The 11,758-nt window shown below is 32.1% G+C and overlaps 2 protein-coding genes and 1 long non-coding RNA gene across 5 annotated transcripts; 1 reads left to right on the top strand and 2 right to left on the bottom strand.

The window, feature by feature from the left end:
- Positions 1 to 2,536: 2,536 nt before the first annotated feature.
- LOC132912826 (probable maleylacetoacetate isomerase 2) lies at positions 2,537 to 7,100 on the bottom strand. The gene is made up of 5 exons (XM_060970605.1): positions 6,907 to 7,100; positions 6,511 to 6,562; positions 6,275 to 6,423; positions 5,865 to 6,069; positions 2,537 to 5,786 (listed from the first exon to the last, which is right to left on the bottom strand). Exons 1-5 carry the CDS (start codon positions 6,922 to 6,924, stop codon positions 5,557 to 5,559), a joined length of 654 nt encoding a protein of 217 aa, XP_060826588.1. The 5' UTR covers positions 6,925 to 7,100; the 3' UTR covers positions 2,537 to 5,556.
- A 670-nt stretch (positions 7,101 to 7,770) lies between these two features.
- LOC132912842 (uncharacterized) lies at positions 7,771 to 8,630 on the top strand. The gene is made up of 3 exons (XR_009659280.1): positions 7,771 to 8,077; positions 8,160 to 8,335; positions 8,428 to 8,630. It is a non-coding gene; the product is annotated as an uncharacterized LOC132912842 (long non-coding RNA).
- A 41-nt stretch (positions 8,631 to 8,671) lies between these two features.
- On the bottom strand, positions 8,672 to 11,182 carry LOC132912804 (scaffold protein salvador-like). 3 transcript variants are annotated; one of them, XM_060970567.1, is made up of 7 exons: positions 10,317 to 11,182; positions 10,057 to 10,133; positions 9,869 to 9,976; positions 9,569 to 9,802; positions 9,274 to 9,495; positions 8,898 to 9,203; positions 8,672 to 8,814 (listed from the first exon to the last, which is right to left on the bottom strand). In XM_060970567.1, the coding sequence occupies exons 1-7, from the start codon at positions 10,347 to 10,349 to the stop codon at positions 8,724 to 8,726; spliced, it is 1,071 nt and encodes a 356-aa protein (XP_060826550.1). In that variant the 5' UTR covers positions 10,350 to 11,182; the 3' UTR covers positions 8,672 to 8,723. The 3 variants fall into 3 exon arrangements, with proteins under 3 accessions (XP_060826550.1, XP_060826549.1, XP_060826547.1); XM_060970566.1 differs by having other exon boundaries at positions 9,274 to 9,489; positions 9,869 to 9,996; positions 10,317 to 11,179; XM_060970564.1 differs by having other exon boundaries at positions 9,869 to 9,996; positions 10,317 to 11,177.
- Positions 11,183 to 11,758: the final 576 nt, after the last annotated feature.

Genomic DNA, 11,758 nt, shown 5'->3' with positions numbered 1-11,758 from the left:
AATAAACGATTGTTCTGTCACGGTCTTTTTCCAAGAAAAAGAGACGAAAGTATACAAGAAAACGAAAAGAAAAAAAATAATAGGGGAATGTCGCGTGTAGCTCTGCATACGATAGTTCGGAAAAGAACGACAGGAAACTAAGCATACGACAAGACACTTGTCCCTTGTGTTTTACGACTCCTTTCAAAACAAACGATTGTTATATTGTATCGAGCACAAAAAGCTGCGTTACTTTTTTCTATAATGTTACGTTCAATTGTATTTTCGCGAGAGGAAACGATTCTTTAACTTCGATTCTCACCTCGGATTTGAACGTTTCAAAAACGCTCCGCTTTTTCGACGTTACCGTACGAGAAGCGATACCCTTTTCGATTTCGTGAGACCGATATAAATGGATTAATTTGAAAACTAAACGAGCAAGCGAAAGTTGCGCCGATTAATCGTCGAGCTCTTCTCCACTCGAGTCGATAGAGAGGAGTGTTTTTCGTGTTTTCCCTATCGACGCGACGAGAATCCACTCGACATTCTTTTTTTAATATTCTCCAATATTCTTGTTAATGTTTCTTTCGATTTCCAAAGAAATGATTTTAATCTGACGATTAGCGTGATTATTCGAGGCAAAATTCAAACGACCAATCAACGATCGGGAAAAATCAAAATGAATCCGAGATGTGCGGATCGATAAACGCGACGACAAGCGAGCATGCATCACACGGCTTGTAAGCCTGAACACGAGAAAGAAGACAAAAAATAGGTCTTTGTTTTTTTGATCGACGACGCGAAAATGATTACGTTTTTATTTGATAATTTTTGCTTGTTATTAAAAGTTTACGTAGGGTATACCCGAAACCGTGACCTCTTGGGCACCACACTATGATTGTTATTGATGAAGTATATATTATACTATATATACATATATATATATTTTATATATGTATATATAATTAGTTCACAGCATTTGAATTTACTCTAAATAATTACTTTACACTCTAATCACATTTATTTGCATCCATAAATTGTTATTCTTTCATCATCAGAGTTATTCCATTCAATGTTAAATAATTATAAATATTAAACATAATATATTAACTATTTTCACTCATGAGAAAGCATCGTTACCTGTATGACAAGTGACCATAAGAGCATAATAAACAATCGCTCATTAAATGCATTCTGTTGTTCTTCATTTCATGACCTGGCCACACACGTTCCATCCATCTACTCCATCGATCCATCCATCTGTCCATTCAGTGTCGCTGTATGATCGTCATACGCATTCTCTTCTCGTTTTTTTTCTATCTCTTTCATTCACCAAAGACTGTTTCTCCGAGTATATATCGCAGAAGTTTCTACCTTAAAGGAAGAAAAAAAAAAAAAAAAAAAAAAAAGAAAAAAAAGAAACGTTCCTCGTCGATGGAACGTCTTTTCTTTTCCTCTTTCTCTCTTTATCTATTTACCGTTTCGTTTCCGATAACGGTGTCCAAATGAATCCTGTGCAATTGTAATTTTGTCGAAATTAGGAAGGTTCCCAATCGATTGATTCGCGCGTCTCCCGTCTGACCGGACACGGTCTCGCTCCACTTGTGACTTACGACGAAGCCTTCCAAATTTTGATAGAAAGCTCACGAGAGATGAAAACACGCACTTCATATTAAGTGGTAGCATGCGTACCTGTAAATACGATAATGTACAATTTACAATTTTACGCGACTAGTCTGTAAGTTCTTTTATATGTACATACACGAACGGGAGAAACAGGAAAAACAAATGCGTTTGTATATGCGATATCAAGTTCACGTGCATGTCTTGCCTCTGGTTTACTCCCGCGTTTCGTCACGGAGAACCGCGCGTTAAACCGGAGGAACGTGCGAATAATTACGTAGGTACAATATTTTCGAAGCATATATCGAACGACGAAGAAGCGCAGACAAAATACCGTTAAACTTGGATTAATATTTAATGTTATCGTCGTTCTATTGTACTCGTTCTAGCTATGTGTCGGTTCTATCGCGAGCATTGTTGTTGCTGTTGTTCTTGTTAAACGTATCTCACGTTCGGAATAGCATATCATTCGGAATATATATGGCACTAAAGGAACCGACTAGATCGGTTACCCTTGCATTTCGTCAGCGAACAAAATTCGGCGTACAAAATAGAAAAACCCGTGCTGTTCTAACTAGTCAGTATAGATAAGGGAATGTATTTTTTTACACCATTGATTTGTAATAAAGATATTGAAAACGAAAGAAAATTAATCCAGTTCAGACAGAGGAGATACGAGAGCGCTTGTGTTATTCGAAAAAAAAAAAGAAAAAAAAAATAAGGAGAACAAAGCGATATCGATGAAACCTTTGTGAAGCGGATCGACGTTTTTCCTTTTAGTTTCACGCTTCTAGCTGTTGCTCAGTTATTTTGCTAAACTCTGTTTCAGTTTTAAATTTCCGTCTACCGATTACGTTTGGAGTAATTCGCGGTGGGACGATACGATCGTGATTATGCGAAATATCTTCTGTTGCCGGGTAAGTTGTGTGTCCTATTTTTCTTTTCCTTCGTTTCGTTTATATTCATCTCCTTTCTCTTTTCTATCTTTGTTTTTGTTTTAGAGCGCGGTGATTTCATTGCGTTAATAAACATCAACCATACTGGCTACAGTCAAAACGTATTTTTTATTCGAATGATAAGTGCACATTCACAAATGTATTTATATTTTGTTGACAGCGTTTTTTTCGTTTTTTTAGCTTCGCATCTACAAATTAATATACATACACTATGACACAGAATTTATTATTCCTCATAAGCAGTGAACGTACATAATTCATTTTCACTTACAAAATATCTATGCGTATCATACCGGTGATTCTTTCCTTGCTTATGTTTTCATTAAGTATCGTTTGCATTCGTTATTATAATACATACACGCATTTGCTCCTACAAAGTTTCTTCACGCATCCTTTTACAAATGTGTACGCTGCTCTACCTAACTAAACTCTACTTAGGACCATCAGTAAAATGAACTCCTAATCTGGTTCAACCATTATTGCCCTTAGTTCGTCCGACTATACAGTGATACTATGTTGCGTACTTCCCTTTTTTCCTGTTAATTTGTAAAACAAATGTTCACTGATTCGTTATTACCGTTAGTATTCTAATTATTATTATAATTATCATTATTATTACGTACTTTCCTGCTTCGGGCTCTCACATGTTGGCGAACAAGCTAATAGTGAAAAAGCGCTAAAAGTATAGTTATCGGTCTCCCGAATTAAAAAGAAAAAGTACCAGTCCCCAGAGAAATGGAGAATTCATTTCTACCGCATCGAACACGAAAAAGATCATCGCTTGATGCAATAATATTTGTACACTAACTTCACGAATTTTCCTCCTACGTTACCTCAAGCCAAATGTAGCTCGATGGTTTTTTTTCTCTTTCTCTCCAAATATTTTTCATAAAAATTATCCATTTCTCTTGCTCCGATATTTTATTATTAAAAGAGTAACAAATATCACGAGAGTTACAAAGAAAAGTTAGGCTCTCTCTTTTCCTCGCTATCGCGACACTTTGTTAATGTCCACTGGCATCTTACGTCGCATTTATCGAAGTGTTTCATGATACATGCCTCGATAACAGAGAGATCGACGAAGAAATAAAAATCTTTTTTGTGCGATTACGCTCGAAGGGCACCACTTGTTTGCATCCTTTCCTTATGCGTGCTCTATAAACTTTGTAATATATGACATGCGATATATTCGTCGACACGGTACGAACAGCCATCTCGAAAATATGGCTGAAACTGTTTTCCGCATGTAACATTCCAATTTTTGTTGTATAAAAATTATATACATATGTTATTATCTAATCACACGTTTGCATAATGCACATATCTAAATACGAAGTGTATGTTGCGTCTTTCTTCACCTTTACGTTAGAATATAAATTATAAACTATCTCTATGTATGTGATAGACCGTTGCATGACAGAAGCATGCAAACAAACGTTCCCCCTAACCCCCTCCCGTTCTTACATAATACGGTATTCTCTTAAACGCTGCAAATTTCCAACTTTTTGCCATCGTACGATTTCTTTATAAATCAAGGATAGTTTTTACTTCCGTAGAAAGTAATGGCAAGAAGGAACCCGGCAATAAGGAACAATGCCGAAGTTATTGATAAAGTTTGCCACACGATTCTGTTTCGTCTTGACTTTTGTTGTACAGTAAACGTATCATTTGTGTATAAAACTACAAAATATATGAAAGTTATACAATATAGGTGATACAGTAAAAAATGTATCTCTATATAAAGATTACTCTTCGCAAGAAAATATAGTGTAAAGTTCCAAAGTGTGCTCAATATTGAAACGTAAAAATATCCTACGAAATTTCTATTTAATTATTGTTTTCTATCAATTTGATAGAGTTGAGTAAAAAATCATTTTTGAGATCTAAAATGTAATTTCTTTCCCATGGAATGCTGAAAAGAATAATTCTATCTTAATAATAATACACACGTGACGAGCTTGTGCGACATATTAAAATCGAGCACACCTTCCTATTTTTTAACATTAAAAATATATGTAAAATTGAAATTACCTCGTATCTACTATTTGAAAATGTTCACTTATGGATTGACATAGTACGGAGCAAAATGAAACATACTCAAGGTAAACCTTTAGAAAAAGGAATTTGATTTGTACTTTTCATTCCTCGATATTATTACGGAGTTTGAGCAGATTGCATTCCCTTATTACACGTTTCCTCTTTACTTCTTTGTTTATTCAATGTGTATGTATGTGAGTATGTGTACCTGCGATGTTAAATCTGCTACTTTATACTCGGTAAAGAATTTCAAGTTATATTTAATATTATTTAATAGCAACACTTCTCCTTAATCTAAGTAAGCTAAAAGTAACTGAAAAATTACATTATTGTAAGTGTATAAAAAGTAAACTTTTGATTTCAGACAACAGAACCTATTTATAATAGGTCAGTACGTTTTACAAAATAATTGTAAGTACTGTACGAAGACGAATTTTGTTAATTTTGATTCTATGTATATAAAAACCAATGAAAAAATATAACAAAAATAAAAACAGGCCAACATTCTTATCCTCTGATTAAGTACAGAAATGGTACAGTGCGTTCTTTCACCCGAAACAGATATCATATCACGGAATTCGGTTTTACAAACAACTGAAAATCGTCATAGAGTTCGATACTCTACGTTACACTGTTTACCATTTCGGTACCTAAAGGTAGTTCATAAGTGATAAAAGGTGTATACTTCTACTAAACAAAAGAATTTAGTCCTAGAAAACGATTAAAAAATAGATGTATTCGCAAATTTCAATTCACTAATTTACATCATATGGTATTAAAAATTAATTAATATACAACATTAGGGCGTATATTATTATCATTTTAACATAATTATATGCTAATATCTTTTTTAAAAATCAAATTGCATCACCTTTTGCCACTACAGAACTACAACATATTGGACCACTCCCTTCCTATTTCTAATAAATTAGAAGAGGAAGAGGGTGGTCTGCCTTGCTTGCTACTTGGTTGCCTCTGGTGGGCAATCAGGCTGATTGTTTGGATGAGCAGCGGTAAAGGCTGGGTGATTCTCTAAATGACGATCTACCCTTAAAATCGTTGGGAAAGGTCGTAGGTCAACGAGAAACCTCCTTGCATTAAATATCTGTGGTATTAAACAACAGTCTGCTAACGTGATTTCATCACCTACGCAGTACTTTCCTGCACTGGATGACAATAATTTTTCTACAGCTGAAACATAATAATCTTGATCGCATCTATACCAATGTACAGCTAAACTCATACTTTTTTCCCTATTTCTTAACATACCTGTTAAACCTCTAGTAATCCAGTGTTGTGCCCATTCCTTCTTGCGTTCTTCTCCAACATAAATCAACACGACTAAATTTTGCAAGGGTTGTATACCACTAGCAATAACCTCGCAAATTTCTCTGACTCTTGCTCGTTTTACTGGATCTGCAGGCATTAAAGGTCGATGTGGTCTGGTTTCTTCTAGGTATTGCAAGATATTTAACTAGAATAAAAAATTTTCCATACTTAGTACATTGTCATTGGATAACAAAGAAATATGCATAAATGTTTATATACTTGTAGTGGCACATGATCTACAGGACAATTTGAATCGTGCTGTTGTTTTGCCTCTGAGTATCGACATCGTTAGAACATATATAATGTATGTTATATGAACATACATAAATAAAATTACAGATAATACTTACAGATTCTATTAACGTGTGATTGTCAATATGAAGTGCAGGCACCTGCTCCATCGGATTGATCTCACGGAATTCATTAGAATGTTGTTCTCCACCACTTTTTATCAAGCTAACTGGTTTTATGTCATAGGGGATTTCTTTTAAATTCAATGCTGTTAAAAAGTACATGTGACTGCTTGTATAAATACGAAAAATTTATTTATCTCAAGAGAAAAAAGAAATAATGCTTTTTTAGTTACCAATTCGTACTCTCCACGAACAAGAACTCCGCCAATAGGAGTAGAGTACTGGCTAAAAGCGAAAAGAAGAATTAAATTAAAATAATGTATACTCCCATACATTTTGCGATGTTTACTGATTTCAAGCGGCACGTTGATGAAGGTCTATATTGGTTCACCTGAGACCGGCCGAGTAAAAGCAGATTCAAATCAAGAACATTTCTTTCTTACGGTGAGAAATTGTTTGTTGATTCAAATAATAGAGGAAAAATTAAATTCTAACAACGCAGATTCAACGCGGATTTCTGTTCGCTGCTTGAAGACACGATCCCATCACAAATAAAAGGGTTGATAATAAAAGCAAGAACTCTATATAACAATGTCGGATTGAATGCATTAGAATGTTAATATGCTTACCTTTCCCATGACGGACATCTCGTCGGGCTTTGATGGACGGATTCGCCTACTTAATGATCTCTGCCCGATTACTCGAGACGACGCTGTGACTCGCGAATCTCTTCGAAATTATTCGGTATCCGTTCAACGCGCGAAATTACTCCTCCCTCCCCTTTTATTCGATTGCCAGACATCCCATTCCACTGTCTCATTCCAGTCTGGGGTTCGCACAACCAATCACATCCCACTTTCCGATAGGAACCAGTGCTGTACGATAGGAAAAACCTTCAAGGTTGACGTATCCATAAATTCATACAGATTTATATGAATGCTAAGCATCGTTTCATATCCTAACTATTTTAGTAGAAATTATTTTATCTTAATCCGTATGTACAAACCGTATGTGTAATTATGTATGTATAATTCGTGATTTTCCAATTATCGCTTTGATTAATCGCGTTGTAGCTAATGTAAAATATATTAATAATTAAAAACGTATTTATATTTTTATATCTTCGCTAATAAAGTTGAAGGTAAACGCGAAGTGACGCGTTTAACAATTAGAAATTATAATTTTGTTTTGATATCATATGTCTATCTACTACATATATGTATATTAATAAGAATATAAAGATTAAGACATAGGAATGGAAATTTACTCCAATGCAAAGGCATGAGAATTGTTCATAATAATGAAATAAAAGATTTTAGACAGTTCCTTTTTTTTACAGCTTATTTTTGTAATAGTTTTTAATTTTTATACTTATTTTAACGATATTCGTGATTTTTGTGGAATAACAATTGTTTAAATATAGAATATAGGAAGCAATAAAATTACATGGAAATATTTTATATTGTTATATAGTTAAAATTTAATAATATCGTAAATATCGACGTAATTGAAAGTTAAATTAAATTTTTACAAGAATTAAAGTACAGAATATGTCGATTTGTAACAATTCCGATTCCTGCTTATGCTGTGCGTTCACAGTCCATTTTCGTGTTTCATAATGATAATCTATATAACGTAGTAGGATGTTAATAACATGATCGTAAAATCTAAATATCGAAAAATATGTACAAATTTACTTTTAAAAATAACATATTATAGAATTACTTATTCTTACTAAAACAGTTGTATAAACTTAACTTTCTAAGAAAGACTATATATAATATTAGGTTAGACGACAAAGTAAAGTTCCATCTTTTTAGATTAAATTCGCTATATTTTCGAATAATTTTATGTCTTTTACATATAACCATAATTGTTACAGTAGCTAAAGTATGTGGAAGTTCTTTCTACACAAAATAAAACAAAGTCTACCAACTGATAGGGCTACACGAATTCGATCAAGTTTTGCCGCAATATATGCATTTACTGCATGGAATATGGCTATAATTACATTCTATTATTCAATTCAGGACCAGATACCTAATACTGCAGAAAAGAGTACGTATTACAAATTTAACAATTTAAATTATATTTTTAACGTACATTGTTGCACGCATATACTACATTCAATAAATTTGAAATCTTTGCAGAAGAAAAATTCATGAAGAAAATGAAAGATGCAAATATAGACGTAGAATTTCTAGAAATCAAAGGATTTAGTATCACTACTTCTGAAAATAAAGAAAATGAAACAAATACTGTGGCAACATAGACCTTTAAGATGTTATTAATTTTAAACTAGAATAAAATGAATTTACAAAAGCGTTTTTACCAAATTCAATTTATTAACAGATATATTCATAAACGCAGTTTATTCACATTACATTTATTCAATTCCTTTCATTCACATTACAGAAAATCGTTGATAATATACAAATACTTTTGATTAAGGAAGAGATTGTCGCAAGGCAACTGCTCCAGAAGTTTCTGGATTTAATTCCTTTAATCTTTGTTCCATCTCACATAACAAAGCAGACCTAAAAGATAATATTATTAATGAATTTATGTGACACATTATATAAAAAATCATTTTGTATGAAAAACATAAAACTCATCAGACCTGTATTCTTCGTAACGCATGACTACCTCTTCTAATTCTTGTTTATATAATCTAGTAAGCATAGCATTAAAGCAATCAAGTTCTGGTAAACGAAAAAGTTCCCATCGCAATTTACGATCTAATGCTACCGATGCCCTACTGTATACGTATAACCAATGAGGTATTTCTTCATTAAGGTAAGGGTTAGCTGGAACTAAAACACTGTGAGAGTGAAAATGTGTGTGGCGTGGAGGTGATACAACGCGCACTGCTTGTATCTCATGAGGATAACATGGATGTTCGTATTGTGCTTGCCGTGTAATATGGCTAAAAATAATATAATTTTATATAAGAATTATAACATGTATTTTGAATTTTTAATTACCACAGAACTTACTTAACGTAATAAACACCATATTCAGGCGATTCAATTCTTTCCCAGCCTGTTGGTAAGCCTTCTTTTTCAAGAGGATGAGACCAATGAGTGGTTTTTGTGTTATGATCTATATAGTACTTTCGACCTCTGAGAGTGAAATCCACAGACCATCCAGGAGGCAAAGGAAGTTCTTCTTGCTGTTCATTCCTAGAACTTGATCTTTCTGAATGGCAACGACTATATCTTAAAAACATAAATGTAAACAACATGTCACACTTTGACAATTTTAGGAATGCTAAGTATAACACTTTTCTACCCTGTGTTGTGACGATATGCAGAATGATTATAGTCGTCATAACCTGAATCAATGTCAAATGGCTTATAAGGCATCTGTGGCGTTTGAACCCGATCTAAATGATATTCAGATCCAGCATACTGATTAACATAAGTATGAGATATGGCAGGTGAGAGTCCAGAATGATACATCGGAGTTGCAGTACGAGATGACATCCCATCTCTTGTACTAGTATTGACAGAAAGACTGGCAAATCTAAAGGAATATATTGCATTTTGGTTTTAAATATGTTTTGATTGCATATTTTGAAACATAAATTACCTTTGAGCTAAATCTGGGACAGAACTATTGGGAGTATACTTTCCTTCGTGACTTCCTAAACCTACTGCACTCATTGTTGTCTTAGTATTTCCAAACTTTTGTACCATGCTGGGTTGTTGTGGGATAGACTACATAAAAATTAGTGTTTATTTGTCTACAAAAATATAATATACACAATTGCTATTTACCATGGATGTAGGAATAGCTGGATGATTATTGCGATTCCTTGTCCTTCTATTTGGTTCTGTTGTCCATACATTAATAACTAAAAGTAAATAATAATTATAAAAAATAAAAAAAATTGTATTTTGTCATTAAAAATGGTACAATAGTAATGAAACAGTTAAAAAGTACAAACATTAAAAAAGAAGCATAGAAACTTATCAATGCTATAAAAAAGTTTGTCTTTTTACAAACTATTTGTAACACAATAGTAATGACAACTTACTTGGCATTTCAGGTGGAGTTTCCTTTTTAACATATTTACCAACAACTCCCTCTTTTATTGTTCTTAAATCCTTATTTTTTCGAGATAACATAATGGGAATAAATATTTGATCGAACGACAAATAGATAAATTTTCGGTATTTATAACCTACAGATACGATATTATATTCATAAAACTAATGGAAGTGTATTTCGAGCATATAACTGTGTGCTCAAAAATAAAAAATCCATTTTACACGTTCGTACAAATTTGTTTTAATAGTGAGTTGAGATAGGTAAAACTAAATCGCGTACTTGACATATAAATGTGTCTTTTCCTTCACATTACGAACGTTCATAAAAACCGAGTACATTGACAGCGTGTTAGGTATATCAATGATTTAGACATTAAACTTCCTCTCATTTCTTTTTGTTATCAATTAGTTCTTTGTTAACTCCGTTAAAAATTCTAAAAATTTTGAAAAATATTAATTGTATTTTAATAGTTCCAAAATTATTTACAGCAGTCGATCTTGTTTATCTATTAACAAATTGTCAATATGACATATTTTTAAAATATGAATTTTTTCTTTAGAAACTAAGAGTCAATTGAATTTCATAAATCAATAAGCTAGTAACAACAAAAATAATTTGTAATTCATTTAATAAATAACTTAAAAATTTCTTTTCCTATTTGTATTGATATATAGTACACAATAAGTGTGAAAACTGTGTACTATGTCTTTTCCTTTCTTATTCTACCTCTCTATGTACTATATTCTATTTTTATTTGAAAATAATTTATTTCCATAACCTATCTCAATGTGTTAATACTATATTATGCAACAAAATAACTTAGTCAAGTAATCATTTGTTTACAAGATTGATATTATACATTTTTTACTATATAAGCTATGTATATATATATATATATACATAATAAAGTAATATATTCTTTTAACTTTATTGCATCATCATTATATTTTTACAGATATCTTTTTTCAGATGAAACTTTTGTCATATTGTGAAATAAACTTTTACCCTATTTTCGACGTCAACTGAAAATATTTTTTATTGCTTTAATAAAACACATATACCTTTGTAAATGATTGATAAATGTTAAGATATTTAAAAGTATCTGGTAAAATTTTGGCAACAAATATCTTCATTATTGTTTAAAAATAATAGAATGTGTCTTTTGTTTATAGTATCTTGTATTTCTTTTTATAATGTCCCGTATTAATTTTTTATTTTTCAAGCTAGAAAGAAAAACATTCGGTTACATTAGAACATTCTATTCATGTATCTCCAAGCAACAGCTAATTTTAGAGTATAAATAATTATTAATCTTATTCAAGTACTGCACTTATATTTATTATACGAATAGCTAACCATTCTTACGTATAATATGACAAGGATAAATTAATCAACTTTCATTTATGTTACTCTTTTTACATTCTAAAA

Source organism: Bombus pascuorum, chromosome 12 (genome assembly GCF_905332965.1).
Source record: "Bombus pascuorum chromosome 12, iyBomPasc1.1, whole genome shotgun sequence".
Lineage (NCBI taxonomy): Eukaryota > Metazoa > Arthropoda > Insecta > Hymenoptera > Apidae > Bombus > Bombus pascuorum.
The sequence above is the reverse complement of the archived record's forward strand: the minus strand, read 5'-3'. Positions and strand labels throughout refer to the sequence as shown.

What these genes read in the sequence shown, in the direction of transcription:
- LOC132912826 (XM_060970605.1), bottom strand. An exon ending in TTCGTGGAGAGTACGAATTG is followed by an intron (nt 6,424 to 6,510) that starts GTAACTAAAAAA and finishes ACTTTTTAACAG; the next exon opens with CATTGAATTTAAAAGAAATC. An exon ending in GATTACTAGAGGTTTAACAG is followed by an intron (nt 5,787 to 5,864) that starts GTATGTTAAGAA and finishes ATTATGTTTCAG; the next exon opens with CTGTAGAAAAATTATTGTCA.
- LOC132912804 (XM_060970564.1), bottom strand. Translation starts at nt 10,407, where the DNA reads ATGTTATCTCGAAAAAATAAGGATTTAAGAACAATAAAAGAGGGAGTT. An exon ending in AACTCCACCTGAAATGCCAA is followed by an intron (nt 10,134 to 10,316) that starts GTAAGTTGTCAT and finishes ATTTACTTTTAG; the next exon opens with TTATTAATGTATGGACAACA. An exon ending in GTCCCAGATTTAGCTCAAAG is followed by an intron (nt 9,803 to 9,868) that starts GTAATTTATGTT and finishes ATATTCCTTTAG; the next exon opens with ATTTGCCAGTCTTTCTGTCA.